At 43.2% G+C, this 18,547-nt stretch overlaps 1 protein-coding gene across 1 annotated transcript in view; it reads left to right on the top strand.

Moving 5' to 3' along the window:
- The window catches only part of TTC34 (tetratricopeptide repeat domain 34), a 55,607-nt gene that overhangs the window by 25,208 nt on the left and 11,852 nt on the right, over window positions 1-18,547 (top strand). The window contains exon 5 of the mRNA XM_025211877.1: window positions 6,436-6,602. Coding sequence (XP_025067662.1) covers window positions 6,436-6,602 — 167 coding nt within the window. The remainder of the gene's footprint in view (window positions 1-6,435; window positions 6,603-18,547) is intronic.

The raw sequence follows: 18,547 nt of genomic DNA, 5'->3' as shown, positions 1-18,547 counted from the left end.
TGGCACTTTTAATTCCTTGGTGTTGGTAAACCCATCCTTAAATGGGTGTAGCTTAGAGGAGTGCTGGGAGACCCTGGAAAGCCTTGCGGAAACCTTATGCACAAACAGTTCTTTGCCAGTGCAGAGTGATGCCACATGGCCTACTACACGTCCATGTAACCCAGGCAAAGAGAGGTTCTCCTCTGCTCACTGACCCTGACCCCATCAGTGACTCCAGGCAAGTCAGTTCTTCTCTACCCACCTTGACTTCCCCATCTGCTACGTAAGGATAATAATTCTTCCCCTCCTTTGTGAAGCACTTTGAGATCTCTGGTAGAAAAGGCTGATGTAAAGGCTACACATTATTAGTAGTAGTATTACTATTACAATTATCATTATTAATTACTACAATTACTGTTATTATGTTGTATCCAGCAAAGGTACCTGGATTTCCAAGTTCAAATAATTAATCTTCTTCCAGTATCATTATCCTTTTTATTTTTACCTATCTTTGTAAAAATCAGATTTTAAATGCTACCACTTTTCATCCATGTGAGGGACAAAACTGTTTCCATCTCTTAAGTAATAGCATTAAAGTATCCCTACTTTTGTCCAAAATGTCTCAGACTTGATCCATTGGACAAAAGCAAAATGCATTTATCTATAGATATGCATGCAAGGAACTTTTCTGTTGCTGATTAGCTGAAATAATTTCTTACTTGCATAAGATTATTTATTGCTACTAGGCAATCATCATTTTATTATTATAAGCTGAATTGCAAGGGAGCCTAGAAGCTTTGGTTTGGTTATCTTCTATTGTTCTATTATTTAAGGCCAAGTAAAAATAATACCTGGCTTTTGTGTTTTAACCAGAGATTTCAACACACTATATAAAAGTGGATAAAACTGTTTCATGAAGAATCAAAGACTTGTCTATACTTCTCAATTTAGGATCCAGTTATGTAATTGGCTCACATAGACACAGTAGTCTGCCTTGGGTGATCTGTCAAAAATTGAATGCCCCTAACTTTAAAGAAAACTTTTCCCTTTATAGGTTTCCACTAGGTGGCAGTGAGTCATCCTCTATTTTTTATTGAATACTTTTCTCTACTCAAAGGTTTTTTCCATATACCCACATAAATGTAATTCAATAATTAAAAACAACAGTTTGAAACATTTTTTAAAAATGTTGTTGAATACTTTGTCAGGAGAGGAAAACTAACTTGGCTCAACTGCTCATATTCTAAGATTTTGCAAAATTTTCTTGTTCCAAAGCAGGATGCAAAGTTGAGATTTTAAGTATTTTCATTAACCAACAGAATGAACCGATGTCCACCTGAACTGAATATCTGATATTTTTCCTTACTACATGCTGAAAATACAAAATGAAAAAGTCATTTTGAAACTAGAAACCAGACACTTATTTTGAGAACACTGAAATGTATATTTCACAATTTCCAAGCCATTTTTCCCCAACACTTTTTTTTTCAGCTCAGGCAGTTTATCAGAACTTACCCCTTCCTGCAAACGCTTGCACTCTCAATGAGTAAATATATTTTGACAAAAAAGTATGGTTTGTGGAAAAATTCCCAACCATTTCTAATCAAGAGTGTATTTGTCTCCTCTGACTAAGCAACTTGTATTCTGCTTAAAGATCACTTGACTGTTCAGAGGAGCCAGTCAGAAACCCCAAACCATAGGAACAGGAACAGCCGAAGAAGGAATCTGGGGCCACTCAGAGAACTTCTTACAGCTCAGACTGGAATTTCTCTCTCCGATGCCAAGTGGCTGTTTGCTCCTCACTCCCAACCTCAGCTTCTCACCATACCTGCCCTGTCCCACTCACTCTCTTTTCCCTTCCCTTCCCTTCCCTTCCCATGTAGAAGACTTCTTCCTCACAAAACTGTGCTTCCCCTCTCCAACCCTGGAGATTGAGCTGTGGAATTTGAAGGACTAGGCTGGTGGCTTGAAAGCCACAAAATGGCACTGCATGGAAGGCAGTGGATCAGCATTCACTTTGTACTGCACAACTATAATAGTACGAGTCAAAAGGCCAGGGAAGGATTCACATGAGGTAGTAGTATTAGCAGTGATATCACTGCTTTTGGTATGCTTTAAACTACCAGAAAGGTTCATCCTCCATTGAATATCACCAAAGTGAGGATGGCTCTGAACACTGAGCCTTTCACCTGTGACCAAGTTATGACACTTAATATATTGAAAGCAGCTTTCTGAGAAAGCTTGAAACAGGAGCCATGTTTCTGGACTGGATTGGGACTAAATTTGTAGTCTAGACCTCCAGTCTTTCAAGCAAAATGTCAAGAGTTTTATCAAGACAGGTGGTGGACACTACAAAACTATTCCTTTGTGACAATGCTTTAGGATGCACATGCGAAATAAAGTAAGGACATGGAAACAATGACTGAACAGCCACAAAGGGCTTTTGGTGGCACCAACACTATTCAACCCATATGTCAAAGACTTTCCAATTACCCGCTCACTCATAAAGGCTCATCTATGCAGACAGCGTCTACTTTACCCAAGCTCAGTTGTCCTCTGATGCCAGCTGGGCAACTGATATCCAATTATATTTGACCACATGTATTATATGATGAACCTTGCAATGTACCCCACTACCATGGTCACCAGTGTTAAGCAAGATAACATCACTCTTGATTCATCAGGTAGATGCAAGTCTTCAACCTACCTGCAGCTTATTAGTTTTGGAGATGAGACTCATGGCCCAACACGCTAAACCAGGACAGCATGGGATAATACTTGTAGGAGGAACACTTTTCATTAATAACAACAGACAAATTCTTTATTGCTAATTGTACCATCAGACCTTGTGGTTGCAATCTTCTCTGCTGCCCGTGGACCCATCTGAACAGGTTCCAGGTCAGCATGCAGACAGTCTTTAGAGATGGGACAAGCAAGACAGCCCAGATTGTGACTGCCCTGCATACTACTGATGAGTGCCTTTATCAAGCTGAGGCATTGAACACTAATGATGCAGCTGTTGCTAGGCTTCATAAGACCCACATTCACAGACAGACAGATATCCACCCTTGGTCAGTCTTAGCCTTTTAAATTGCAAGCTGTTGGGGACAGGAACCACCTCTTACTCGGTGTTTGTACAGTGCTTAAACATAATAGGCCCAGGCTTGTTTAGCTCTTATGGTCTACTGCAATAAACATGATTAATACTAATAACTTTCAGTTCCAAGATACAGATGCTATAAACATGGTAATGGAAGTCATCAAAACTGTGCAGTCTTATTTCATTTATTACTCAAAGAACAAATTAAATCATAATGTTTGTGGCAAAGTTTACATAGGGACTGCATAGTCTCTGTAGTGTCATATTCCCCTGGACACAGCTGGTATTCTTCTCCATCTTTACATGACTCCTATTGACTGGGTTTTTCAGAAGCATTAATTCATGCTTGCAACCACCCTATAAGGCAGGGAAGCATTTTCAGTGGAGGAATAACCAAGTAATAAAGTGACTTTCTTGAGGTAAGACAGGAATTCTATAGCAAAGCAGGGCAGCAAACCTTGAGTTTGAGGCTCAGTTGTTAACCACAGCATATCATTCTTCTGCAGAAAGCTGCCAAGGCTTGTACCCTACAGGCAAGAGAGGAAGCTTCTCTTCATCTCCCAGTAGCCAATCCTGTCAAACATTTTCTGAATTCAATGAGCCTAAATCCAATCCTCAATCTAATTTCACTGGTACATCTAGCTCATCTAGCTCATTCCACATAAGACTCAATGCTCTGTGAAGCCAATTGTGGTTGCTATACATAGACTTTTTCCTTAGGTTCATGGAGTCTATACTACATGACATACATTGCATTGGCAATAAAAAAAGAGGGAGGTGGATTTCAGTGCTAGTATTTTTATTGAGCACTTAAGCCCCATTGTGCTCTGAGTGGTGTCCCCAGGCAAGGCAGGATTCTTCTTTCATTTCATATGATGGCTACAAATGCATTCTATCATGGGGCTGCTGTATTTTACAGAACATCGTATGCTAGCATCTCTACAGCCATGCAGCTGATCTCAGACATGAGTCTTGCTCCAGAAAAGCTGCCGAGAAAGTCTAAGTCTAAATTCAAAATAAGAACTGTGGCCTGAATTCACTGCAAATCTATGACAGCCTTGAAACTTGCTTACCTAGTTCTTTTGCCTCTGAAAATGAGTGCGTGTAGTATGCTCGTTGCCTGGGTAACTGTGCACCCAGGCCGCTTTTGGATTTCATCTGTTTGACTGTAGTTTTGCCCTGTCAGACCGTGTATTCTTTCTCCCACCCAGTGAAGTTGAAAGCCCAGTTTCTCCACCTCTGCTTGGGGATATGGAGTCTAGCGATGCAAGAGCCTTGGCCAAATTATTTAGCAGAGAAATGCAAAAAATTCCATATGAATAAAAGAGCTGCTAATAAGAAAAAGCAACTTCAGCTAGTAGTTCCACAATTTGGATCTACAGTGATAAGTCATAGCCAAATGGCTTAAGAGGTTCTTGGGCTGCCTGCTGTTATTACTGAATGTAGTGATACAAACCTTGCCATCCTCAGCAGCAAGAATTGTTGGCAGGTATTTTTGTTAACTCTACATAGAATGGTAGATACACACACACACACACACACACACACACACACACACATGCACACCCAGTTCCTACCTGCTTCAAGAGGGAAGTACTAATTGCCTGACTACTTTGCTCTATGCCAAGACATCTATGCTAGGAAGCACATGGAAGGAGGAGGAAGCCACATTCTACCCATTCACCCCTTTCCCCTCCATCCCACCTATTCACCTTCCCCTGACATAAGTGTGGGGTTATACTTGGAGAGAAAACCTGGCTATAGGTAGCTCATTAAGGTAACTGGGATTCTGGATTCCTAATATTAGCATCTACATCCAAGGCATACTCTAGCTGCAAATATTTATACTGATCTGCCAGCCTCAGCAATAAGTTCAATTTCTTATGAAGGACTGGGTGGAACAAAATGCAAACAGTCAGAAGCACTAAGGATGCCAGAGCTATTTATTTCATCTAGCTAGTTGCATTGTGTGTTATCTTCATGCAGCACAAAAGGTAGAGACACTGTACATAGCTGATTAACATTGCCACAGCTGACAAACCAAATAATGAAACCTGTCCCTGCAGAGGCAGTCCCTAGATGTTCTCAAAGTCCTACATCCCCTATGGTTATTAAATTGTAGCAAATGCAGCCTTTGTTTGATTTCCAGTGGAAGAGCGAGGTCAGGAACATGAACCTGGAGAAGATAATTGTGTTAAAGATTTTGTTTGGAAAGTTACTGTTTACTTTCCTCTGTAGTTCAGGTGCATCTGCTTAGAGAGAAAGAATAAAAACATCAGAACAAATGGCATTGTAAAATATAGATTAAAAACCAATTATGCTCTCAGAGGAGAGACACCTTGCGCAGTTAACTGATAAGCCTCCAAAGCAGAGCCCGTCAATGTGAAACTGAAGAGTAAATTCACAGTCGACCAATAGGTAGATTCTGCCATTTCCAGAGCCACTCCATTGATCTCTGTGGCTTTGCTCACAGAGTTGGGTGTGAGCCACTGTGAGTAAGGAGGGCAAAACTGAGCTTCAGGTGTGGAAAACACGAGGATGCAAATATTGATTACAGCATCACAGAGAGTGCAAACAAATCACATCATTGGTCTAGACATTGGGGCAGGTTGCTGCTGGTCCTTGGGCAGATGTGAAGGCCCAGGTCAGGGGGCCATACAAAGGACCTTTCTTTCCCTGCTTTTAGCCCTCTCTTACATGTTTAAGAGCCATACACACTTTGAGTCCAACAGACCAGACCCTCACCTGGGGCCTGCTCCATTCAAATCAACACTGGCTTACTCCCGCTCAGGTTCTGGCTGCATATAATTGATGATCCCATAAGTCTCAGGTGGGATACAATCTCTTTATTGTCCCTTCACCCCAAGCAGAGACCCAGCATGACCCCTTCAGTTCCCAGGGCAAGTAATCAGGCCTACCACACTACTGCATGCTCTGCTACGGGACAAAGATGGCTTCCTCTGAGCAAATACAAGACCATAATGGGAATCAGAATTTGATCCAGACAGCTTAAATGGGGCCCAAGGGACATAGTTGCCCTTCTTCAGATAACATTTCCCTATTCTTAAAACCATCAGGGACCAATTTTCTAACCACAGTCCTGATATTCAATTTCAGACTCTGAGCTGAATACCCAAGTGACATCAAGTTGTATTACACGGAAGTGTCAAGGGATTGCACATCACTTCTGGGCCACCACAACCCACCCAATAGAGCATCTGTGGTCCACAGCAACGCATTCCCTCCTTCCCCACTCCCAGCCAGGGGAATTTTACCCAATACCTCATTGTAGAACAGCATGGCTTGGGTGCTGTCTCTACCCGTGTATTTGATCATCATTTTTCCCTCTTGCCTAGGGGGCTATGCTGAAGATTCCCTTCTTACCAGAGCCCGATGCTATGGGCACCTCGGCCAGAAGAAAACAGCTATTTTTGATTTTAACGCCATCCTGAAGGAGGACCCTGGCAATGCACAGGCTCTGAGTGGACGGGGATTCATTTACCTTGCACTGAACCAGCAGAAGGTATTGTTGCTAAGTTGATTTCCTACGATTTCTTCAGACTTTTTGTTTTCACCAGCAGGCATTGGCATGTAATGCCCGCCCTTACATGTGTTGATATATTGTCACTGTGTGACAATGGGTTAAGACACAGATGTCAAAACCCCTTGGCTGTGCAGGCTGGATGAGTGGTGCAGGTCCAGTCTGCAGGCTGGGCCAGACCCACAGACTGGCTCCATATTCCAGCACGTATCCTGTAGTGGCCAGAGTGGGCACCATGTATGGTCCAGTTCTGCTCTGGCCACTCCAGAACCATACTGCACATCCCTGGGAACCACCAGCATTGCTGCGATGCACTATGTGGCCTCAGGAGCCACTGGCATTATTTCTGCCACCACTGCTGGGCTGTGCTACCCACCCCTGGGAACCATCACCACTGGGCTGCACTGCATGCCTCTGGGAACCTCCACCACTTCTCCAGGGTTGTGCTGCATGCAGCAGCCAGTCCACCGCTCTGGGACATGAGCTGAAGCAGGTGCAGCATTCAATGTATGGGGCCATCTGGTACACCCTGTATGCTGCCTGTGGGTCACTCTGAAACATATGGGTAGCACCAGAGCCTGGATGACATGACTCTATGGGCCAGATCTAGCCCACAGGCCATATCTTTGACACACTGGGTTAAAAGAAAGCACCAGAAAGAAAAGGAAGGCAGCAGTGGATGCCAAAGCTTGATAGGTCTATCCCCATCATGTCTGCAAATAACATCTGCTGATGGTCAGTGTTATGTCACCCATGAAAGATTGCAATGGATGGTTTCCCTGCAGTCACGTAGCATGTCAGGCCTACAGCAAATGACCCAACAGTGCATCTTAGCAACATTGGTGGTATTGAATGGCCAGCATAAATGGCTGTAAATCCACTGAATTCAATGGTGCTAGCTACGTCAGTTAACACGTCCTGTGGACCTGGACTATTGGGCTCTACTAATTTTTCCTAGGGAACCCAATGATAAATCCAAGAAAACCTCATCAGCTTGAGAAGTTTTATTTTGAATTTGCACCAAAAGAACAGAACAGAATCTGTCTCTTCATTTTCATATACCAGCCCTTTCTTACTTGCTTAAAAGCCTGAGGTCTAAATGTGTTTTCCTGCCTATGCCAGGATTATTTTCCTCTATCTATTTATCCTGTGTGCAATTATTTTGGCATCTGCAGTGCATTTCTCACTTACTCTCCACAACGTGGGAGTTACCTCATTTTCCTCCAACATTTTATTGTGTTTTCATTAACTCTTGGAATGTTTCTCTGTTGTTCTTGAATGGTGCTCAGAGTCTCATAGCAGGGAAGCACTTTATAAATGACACTATTATATCTGAGCAATGATAAACTCTCAAATTGGATTCTCAAACCCTGTCAGGCTGTTGGCTAGATTGCTCCTGCAGTATTCATGTGAAAGATCAACTAATAGTACTTAGCAAGTCAAAAGAACACGCTCTGTGTTTTGGGAATGGAAATTGAATATTCGCACATTAGGAAATTAAGATCCAAACAGTAGCTTGTTCTTTTCCAACCAACCCCAACCCAGCAGCTGAAATTCATCACTATGTAATGATAACACAAGGTTCAAATATTGCCTACAACCAGGGTTCAAATTACAGTTTGACTCTTGGGGGTGGCAGGGCCTGCAAAAAAAATTAGACAGGGTCGGGGCTGTGTGCACAGGTCCCTGCCAGTACTGTGGGGCTGGGGCCAGTGGCAGTGGCAGTCAGAAGGAGCCACCACTGCCACCTGGGCTGCTTAGAAAGGCATGGGGCAAACCAGGGGCTGTCCACAGTGGTGCATGGGCTCTGGGCTGTTGCAGGGGTGCAGGGGGAAGGGGTGCTGACCAGCCTTGCGTGAGGGTTCTCATCTTTTATGGGGGGGAATCAGCCCCCCCAAGCTCCTCCATACTTTGAACCCTGCCTACAACTCACCCAAGTGTTATTTTTTGGACCTGGAAAATGCACAGGCTTTGTACTGGCTCTGTGCACTGGGTGTGTTTTGCCCATTGTGGGCATTTGACTGTGATGCATGTGACTTCCAGGCCATTTCTTTCATGACCAGCATAGCAAAGCCTCAGCCGTTTGCTTATTGCTTTACGGTCCCACAGCATCTCTATAGAGTTTTGCAGAATAAAATATGTTGGGTACCAAGCAGATGGATCATAGAGGTGGTGTAGTAAGGTGACATACCATGAAAGGCCCTCTCTCAGATGACATCTCCTATAGTGGGGAAAACCTGAAGGACCATTCATGTACTCTAAAGACCCATCAGTTCTTTGTCAAGGTCTTGTGCTTATTGGAAGGGCTGAGTGTACTGGGCAACAACAGGTCTGGGCTAGCACAGACAATATCCACGCAAGACCCATATGTGTTGTCCACCCAATATTGCTTACTAGGAGGGACCCCACCTGCTGGTACAACGATTCAGTCATCATGACCTATTCAGTTCTTTCTCCCACTGCTGAGACTGCCAACAAAGGGGCTCCTTGCACATGCAAATGCACATTCACTTCACTTGGGCTGCCAAATAGGCCTCATATGGTTGGCTAGGAACAAGTTAAATATTCTTAACTAAGGACTGAGAATAGGGGTCCACAGACCCCTGGACACCATGGGAATCTGGCCACTGATTTCCCTAGGATTTGAATCAGCTTTTCAATGAAATTCCTTTAGCAGACTGTTCACACAAGGAGATCTTGGTTTTTCAACTTGTTTCCTACTCGTACAGGGCAGAAGTTTCCTACGACAAAAATCACAGCTGAATCCTGTGGCTAGTACCAGAGCATGATGACCAAAACCCAGACGTCTGTCCTCTTTTGGATGAACTGAGAAGGAAAAGCAGACTATTATGCATTTCTGATGTATACAAATTTATTTCTTCCTGCTACCCCCACTGTTGAAGATCATCCTGTAAAGAAGGCCACTTTATTGTTCTCCTCCACATCCCTCCTTAAGGCATCCTTTGCCCTGATGCCAACAGGAAAACTAGACACCCTTCAGTTGCTGGCGAGCTGAAACCATTGGCTACCATGCTAACCTGTCCATTATCTCCTTGTGCCTCCCCCTTCCCCCACGAGCAGTGTGAACATACCCACATTTAGACTGGAAGCTTCTTGGGGCAAGGACTGCGGCAGTGTGATCTTGGTCTGTGAATAAGTGGCTCAGACACTACAGTAACACAAACTAATAATCCTTTTCATGAACAGATCTTTGGCTGCAGGGAGAGTATTTACCTTCCATGAACATTTATGTGAGCAAAGTTTCACTCACATGAATTCTTGCAAGACCAAACACAAAAAGGGAGATGGATATGGTACATATGTTTTGGATTGGAATTCAGAGAGATGTTCACAGATCATTTTTCCTTTGACTCACCCTGGCCTTTCAGTGATTAGCACTTGCCTTTGTATTTAAGTGGCAGAAAGAATTTGCACTGGGGGTCCTGTTTTGATTGCATCTCTGTTTTCAGTTGGGTGCTTCACAATATCCATGTACTTGCTTAAATCAGACTCCTCCAAGAAGTCATTCTATCTTTGCACAGTGCACAGTGCCTAGCCCAGTGGGATGCTGGTCTCTGATGGAGATCTTTAGTCACTGCTGCAGTAATAATAACTACATTTAGTTGAGTTTTATTATTAACACATTTTTACCACTCCACTAACCAGGGGCACAGAAAGGACAAAATGACCAAAGTCAGACTCCTACTCAAGCCAAAGTTTGCATAACAAAATCATATCTGAATGATCCTTTTCAAGTTTAGATGCAAGGATGCATTTGTGAATTCCATCACCTGGAGTATCAGGATAATTTGTATTTATGTAAATAGAGCAATTTGCAATATTAACATATTTTGGTTTATACAGCATAAGCTCTGTTATACGGCATGAGTAGGGAATGAGGGGTGCCAGTAATCTAAAAATGCTGGTTACCTGAGGCAGGGGTTTTTGACCGGATGCAGAGTGGGGGCGGGGGTGGGTAGTAGTGGACGCATGCAGAGCGGTGGCAGCACAGGGTGAGGGTTGGTGGCAGAGGCCACGGGCGTGCTTCTCCCCGCCACCGCAAAATTCCAGTTCGTAGAGTCTGCCGGTTATTAAAATGCTGGTTACTAAAATGCTGGTTAACACAGCTTTTACTCTACTTAGCTTTTAAGTAACTCTCTCCAAGATTTTTGCAATATCTCAGTGGAGTTAAACCAGTGTAGAACATTTATTAAAAAAAACACTTTACACATTCAAAACACTGCACAGATACTGACTAATTAACTGCTAGTTACATTTCCAGTCAATGACAAAGAGGGAAACAGAACCCAGAGTCCCTGACCCCTTTCTGTGATTAGTATGCAGGTACCCACTTCTGATTTTTAACAATTCCCCTTTTTGCCCTCATGATCCCTCTTTGAAAACACATGAATTATACCTTAGTCATGGATACAGATACTATGCCTCAGAAACACCCATCTGGCCTCAGTGAAATCATATAAAAAGTGAAAAATGACCATGTCGGGAAATAAACTAGAAGATATTAAGCTCCCTGAAAGTGATCCACAGTGTTCATGTTTATTTTGGCTTTAAGAGCACCTATCAAACCAAGCAAAAACCTTTCCCAAGTGAATAAACATGGGGAATATTGCATGACATTCATTAAAAGCAGGTTTAATATCCTTTGACTTTGCAAACAGTTTGTAACCACAATCATCCAAAGCCTTGGATGGTTTATGTTATGGGGATGTGATTTCTCTTAGCAATTTTAAAGCATCTTTTTAGCCAATAGTCCTGTGTTCTTTAAACAAGTCCCAGTTCTAACTAGCATGTGGGGATCTGGTGACTTTCCTTCCACCACATTTCCTGTGCTCAGAGGTGTTTGTATTTTCATACTTCATCATTCCTTTAAGCAGGTGCCAATGCTCCATTCTTCAAAGTAAGGGCCTGACTGGCATTTGTCTCCAAACACTGATTTTGAAGTATGGTGTTTCATCCAACACAGAAACTACCAAGATATAAAAATGCCACCACCTGATCAACTGTTTGGATGCAGATAATTTCATGGGGCCTAACAGCACTGATTTCCAGATACAATGGAGTGACTGCAAAAGTTACTACTTGGAAGAGGCAATGGAGACATTGTTAAAAAGATTTGGTCTGCAATGCAAGAAGTAGGTTCTCTGCAGGAGGATCTTTAGGCTCGAGATGATCACTCAGTCCTAACCAGGACTCTCTGGACAGAATGCCTCCAATACGTATTAGTTCTGCAAATTACCTTTATAGCTCTTTTAAGTCTAAGTAGAACAGTAACTACAATGAAGTTTGATGCAACCCTCTGTCTGTCAGCCTTGTGATGAGGGTTTCATGATGTGTCCTCCACATGACCTATATCTCATTCACCATCCTATGCTGAGGAATAAAATGGGCCTTGAATGGCCTAGTGCCAGCCCACAATACTGCTTGTGATCACTCAGCTGCATCCGTCAACTAAGACTTTCCAAAACTGAGTTTCTACTGATGCAAATTTTCCTTGGTCGGGATATGTTCAGGTAACACTCAGTTCCAATACATTGGAAATGCAGCAGTGATTGGAGAGCAATTCATAACAAAAATGCAGCATTTCTTAAGAGATTCAAATTTGTCAAACATCCATTTATTGTGGTTTCAGAGGCATCCACCATTTTTTATGGAGTATTAACCAAGAGACTTATGTACACACTAATGAAACCTCTAGAGGTATAATAATATTTTTACTTTCCTAGGTGATGTCCCCATTATGATGTGATTAAGGGCATAACAGGGAGCCCAAGGAATGGGATGTGTTACAGGATCAGGACTCCTTCCTGGAAAGATAGGATCTGAAACGTGTTTTATGTTGGAAGGATAATACAATGAGATGAGAGGGTAATTGAAGTGGTGTGGTCTGTGATTTAATCATTATACTGATGACAGACTGGAAATAAGAAAGAAACAGTATGTCATTTCAAGTAAATAGACTCTCCTGCTCTTTATCCAAGCCACTCCTATTAGGTCAAGAGCTGTCTTTTGGTTTTTTCCACTGAAAGAAAGATGTCTGTTTCAGCAATTGGTCGGTATTCCATATGAATATTTTAAAAAACATTGTTCCTGTGGATGGCTGGTGGCAACACCTTTTTACTTAACAATTTCAATACATTTGGGGGAGGGGGGTTCACAAAAGCTACCAAAAATAAGTTCCTAAAAGCAAGTCAATGAAAACAGATTAGCACATTAGGCATTCCTTTGTAAACTTGCAATCCAGAACAGCACCATCCTTGAGAGCATAAAAACCCCAAAGTGAAACTAGTATATATTTACCTGGGGTGAAAATGACTATTCCTATTTTCATTGTGCAATACAACTGCATGCAAGTAGGAAAAGAAAGTTTTTCACTCTCAAATATGTATTTTTATATTCTTTATGCATCCTATTTCTTGTGGTTTATATACAAAAGCACCCTTCTAGACTTGCAGGCACATCAGGAAGGGCCATAGTACTGGTATGAAACCACTCCTACAGTCAACCCAGATGCTTATATTAAGTGATAGGGAAGCTTTGTGTTATTAGAGCACTTTCTCCCGAGTCCAAATCATTTATCAAGGTTTAAATATACCACCCCATGGCTGCCTTCATGTACTAGGCATGTATTATTAGCTCCATTTTACAGATGGGGAACACAAGTGACAGAGAAGCAATCTACCCTGGGTCACTAAAGTGGGTCAGCAACTGAGCAGGGAAGAGAATCCAGGCCAGACCTCCTGACTCCAAGTCTTATGCTCAGACCACTAGATCATGCTCCCTTTCCTCTCAAATTCCAGAAGTCCAGCAATGTGGATTTCTGTTTGTTTTTTGCAGCAAATGTGCTTGTCAATTTAAAAGAAAGCCTGGGGGAAATACTGGCTGCCTAATCTGATCCTTTGCTGGATAAAAGTGTAGGCCTGATGCAACAGGGACTTACTTTGGTAAGGGCTGGAGGCCTAGGAAAGAGAAAGAAAATATAAGATGCTGTTAAGATAAGGAAGTTTTGGAAACAAATCCCTTGGCCTGGCTGCACAGCTAGCTGTATTGTGGTGAGCTCTGTCTACGCCAGCTCTCCACATGTGACCTGCTTTTCCCCTTCAAGGTCTTTGGAAGGTCTGCTTTCAATTTCAGCAAGATGTTTCTCATGCAGATATGAAGCCCATGGGGTGGTCATCTTACGCACTGGCTAAAAGCCTGCTCTTTCCTCAATTGGTAAGATGCACAACAAATGGGCAAAGTAGAGACTCATTTCAAACCCAGTTTGAAAACCGTTACATGCCAGTTTGGGAAGCCAATAGAACAAGTGGGATCTCATACCAAATTTAGGCAAGAAAAATATGTTAGTGTTCTATGCTGCACTGATAAAAAGGAGAAAAACTGCACACTGAAGGAATTTGCAATTTAAAGCCCCAGTACTGCACGCTCTTCTGGAAGGCTAGGGACAGACATGACACACAAACCAGTTTAAGTGATCAGAAACTAGTTTAAACCTGTAACAAAGCGTAAGTTCAGTGCACATAAACCAGTTTCAAAATGGCTGAAACTGGTTTAAGATAAACCTGGTTAAATGTAGTATCAAACTTAAATGATTTGGGTCAAACCACTTTATGAAACTTCTGTCCCAGACCCCTTCCTGGTTTAAGTTAAACTAGAGTCCCAGATGCTTTGCTGGGCTGGGCTGTGCTCTCTGCTCCAGAAAACAGGCTGGCCCCACTGATCTGCTCCCTAGCCAGAGCTCCAGGGGAGACTGAAGGCTTGCCTGGTTTCCCTCTCTGCTCAAGCAGGGATTTCCCCACTCCCCCCCTCCCATCTGCCACTGCATGGACTCCATCCCCACAGACCCTAGGCATGTGGTATGCTAACTAATGCTGAGAGGTGTCTGTGTGTGTGTGTCTCCAATTTCACTAGGACAGACAGACAGAACAGTGTCAGCTAGCACTTTCTGGAGCTAATTAACAGGTCAGCTGGTAATGTCCCTCCATTCCTTCCTTGGAAAAAGCTGTTTAAGAAGAGCTTGAACTAATGAAAGAGGCTTTTGTTTTGCTAATGGGCTGATAACACAGAGGTTTTATCAGCCCCCTGGCTGGTTTGCATCCCTGTCTGCATTTCTGACATGAAAAGGGAATGTCTAACCATCTCCAAATCAGTTCAAGCTGTGCAGGTTAGACTAATCTCCAAAGATTGAATCAGTTCAGGCTTTTTGTATGTCTGTTCCTAGCTGAAGGGTGCAGCCCTACAGCTGTAGATAATGGACTGTCAAAACTGGGGCTTAATATAATTCACTTGCAGAAACCCATGTAAATGGATTGTAAAAAGGGAAGCACAGAAAAATCTCATATTTCCTACTCAAAACCTATTCATCCTTAATTAAATGAAAGCTTGCTTGACTAACCATACTCTGTCTACACCATTCCCCAGCTTCCTGTATTAATTAGCACAGCCAAAGACAGGTACACTTTGTATAGCATTGTTGTTAAATCATGTGATTATCATGAAGATCAGTTAAAGCTGGTGGGTGCACCTATTCTTCTTGTAGCAAGAACATTACTAGTATGGCTGGGTCATGAGATGGTCCGAGTTATTTTTTCCTTTAGTAGACTAGCAAATGTTCAGTCTTGGGAGAATATGCTGTGCTGTTGTTAGTTTGTAATTATACAAGATTCTCTGCCAAGGCAATAGTCTTTAGAGAGAGATGGACAACAAGAAGGAAAGGTTTCTCTCTGCCTTGGAGCTCAAGTATTAGGTCCCAGGGCCTGTGGGTGAACACTATACAATAATCACATTAGCTGTCCAACTTCTGAGTAAGTCACACTACCTCCAGCTAGAAGAGGGAGGAGGAACCTGGAGATCCTGGCATCAGCAGCTGCCAAAGTGATAGGGGAGCAACACCTGGGTAAGAGCCTTTAGGCTGCTGGTTAACCCCTCATGGGCTGCCAGCTGGACAGCACTGGTGTAGATGAAAGGACCCAACAGGACAGATGTGATTTGCCACCCCAGCCAAGGCTCAGTCTGAGAAAGGTCCAGCCGTCCTCCGCTCTTTTCTATCAGAAACTGAGTATGTCCACCCACTGACTGAATTAATTTGCTAAGGACACTGTAAAAGGGATGAGGAGAAAGGTTCCCCCCAAAATCCAGCCAAAGGAGACAGTTCTGAAGGTGATTTTTTTTTAAAACCACTCTTTATGAATGCTAAGCAGAATGGATACAGAAAATGAGATTATTAATTGGCCATTAAGTGCAAAATATTCCACATAAGCTACCCCAGTGGTGGCCTAATGATACTTCTATTATTGCTTGCTTCTCTGCTTTTTGAGATAGCAGGAAGATCACAATGAGCAACAGGCTTTAATTTTGCCCATCACGTTGCACATGTAATGGTTGATTGAAATAGAAGTAATTTATTTCTTTGGTTTACAAACCAATTTGTAAAGGTCTAAGAAAATTTCATTTTGTCTTTTGGAAGGAAAAAAATTAAATAACATAAAAATGAACCATAATGATCTCTTTCAGTCTAATTAAATTTCTCAGGGAGTTTTTTTCTAATGGATTGCATGAAAAAGTAACAAGCTTTTCCAGCCTATTAGAATAAGCTCCTTGTTCACCTGGTCTCTTGCCATATCTCTCCCTGCTGATGGGTGTTTGCTGGACTTTTACTGAGAACTGGGATTCAACCTTGATGGTACTGGCTAATGCTAATGTATATCTCTGAATCTAGCTTCATCAGACACTTCTTCATCTGAATTGCATGGTTCTGCTGTACTCTCTCATCTCACTGAGGCCAATTGCAAGTGAAAGCAGTGAAGGAGCTTCATTGCCATTAGGTTAGCATGCTTATCCTTCTATGGGATGATTAAGGGCACTTATTACAATTTTGATAATAAGCAGTTGTATAAAGATTAGAAATCATGACAAAGAGCTAGTAGCAAAAGCATGCTGCCATCATGGTAAGATAGAAAAACTTGTTCTCTTCAGTCTATACTGTAGCAATGGTGCAAAGACTCCAGTGACTTGTTGAGTCCTGAAATGTTTATACATATGAAAGGTAGTGTTAGAGTGATGTTGTAGCCAGTATGATCCAGGAATTATGCTAGAGGCAAGGGTTTTGGGGGGTTATATCTTTTATTCGGTCTTCCCAATAAAATTAAAGATATCACCCCAAAAAATCCTTGTCTCTGTACATGTGAAAGTCCAGATCATGAACCTAAGGGTGGGAGACAGAGGTTGTATTCCTGGTTCTGTCACTAAGCTGCTATGTGACCTTGGGCAAGTCACTTCATGTCCTCCACAGCCCTTGGTCCCTCTCTGTTTGGAACAGGGACTGATTTCTACCTATAGCGTCCTACAACACTTTGCACAGTGGGGACCTGATAGCTGCTGAGTAGAGCTATGCGAAATGGCACTGTTCTGTTCTGTTTTGACTTGCATTGCAACGTTTCGATGAAACAGCATTTTGTTTCAAATTTTGTTTCGATTGGAAACCACTGTTCCATTTCATTTCGTCGAAATAGTGATGCTCTTTTGACACTGTTTTGAGTTTCGCCCATAGGCTATAACAGGAAAGCTTGAAACAGCCTCTCTCATCCAGCAGGCAGATTGGGGGCCCGCAACCCTGGAAGGGCTGCAGGGCTATATCAGTCCTCCCGGGGTTGACTGCCAGATGAGGGAGGGAAGCCGGGTGCTGCCGCCTGGGACCAGCACCAGCATGCCATCAGTCCCAGGCAGCAGCACCCGGCTTCTCTCATCCAGCAGGCAGATCGGGGGCCACAACCCCAGGAGGGCTGCATGATGGGGCTCAATTCTCGATTGAGCTGGGGAAGGGAACTGAGCCCCATCACTCAGTTCCCCTCCCCAGCGCTGCGATCCATTGGGCTGGGGAAGGGAACTAAGCCCAATCACTCAGTTCCCCTCCCCAGTGCTGCAATCCATTGGGTTGGGCACTAGGATCGGGCTGGGGAAGAGAACTCAGCCCAGCTGAGCTGAGTTCCCCTCCCCAGTGCTAGGAGCTGGGCTAAATTGCCTTTCCCAGCCCGATCGAGATCGTAGCGCTGGGGAGGAGAACTCAGTTCAGCTGGGCTGAGTTCCCTTCCCCAGCCCGATCCTAGTGCCCAACCCAATGGATTGCAGCACTGGGGAGGGGAACTGAGTGATTGGGCTTAGTTCCCTTCCCCAACCTGATCCTAGCGCTGGGAAGGGAAACTCAGCTGGACTGCTTCGAAACTTGAAACGTTTTGAAACTTTTGAAATGTTTCGACTGCCCTTGTATTGTTTCATGGCTGTTTCAAAGCCTTTTGTTTCACTTCCATTTCGCTGTTTCAAGCTCGAGATTAGTCAAAACAATGTCGAAACGAAACAGCCAGTGAAATTTCACACAGTCCTACTGCTGAGTCATGTAGTTGCCGAAGAGCAATGTTTAAAACTGAGGGTGGCTATAGACATGGCTCATCAGTGGCAGTTGTGTGTCTAAATCCTGTAATTGGCTTGGAAAACATGATTCATGAATGAGAAAAAGAAGGAGATGCTCCAACAGACCTTCACAAAGATCAAAGAGTTTTTTGAATAATTCACTCTGCTCTTGGGCAGATGCAAGGAAAGTAGTTCCAGTGTTCCCTGAGACAAATCTGCCTCCTTTACAAGGTCCCCAGTGATCTCACTCTATCTTTAACCCTGAGCCCTAAATATACTACTGCATGTACCACAGTGCTCCTTTATACAGTGTACCAATCTTCCTAGGGTCCTTCAGCAGACATGGTGCGTGACTGTGAAATCCAAGGGCTAGGGTCAGTGTGGTTTATTACCTTCTTAAAGTCTACTTTGTCCATTCCTGTGACCAGAGCACCCTCCTGACCTGGTTTTACCTTATTCTTTCACAACCTCCTGCCCTACTGGGCACCACAAAACAATGACAG

Source organism: Alligator sinensis, unplaced genomic scaffold (genome assembly GCF_000455745.1).
Source record: "Alligator sinensis unplaced genomic scaffold, ASM45574v1 scaffold366_1, whole genome shotgun sequence".
Classification (NCBI taxonomy): domain Eukaryota; kingdom Metazoa; phylum Chordata; order Crocodylia; family Alligatoridae; genus Alligator; species Alligator sinensis.
The sequence above is the reverse complement of the archived record's forward strand: the minus strand, read 5'-3'. Positions and strand labels throughout refer to the sequence as shown.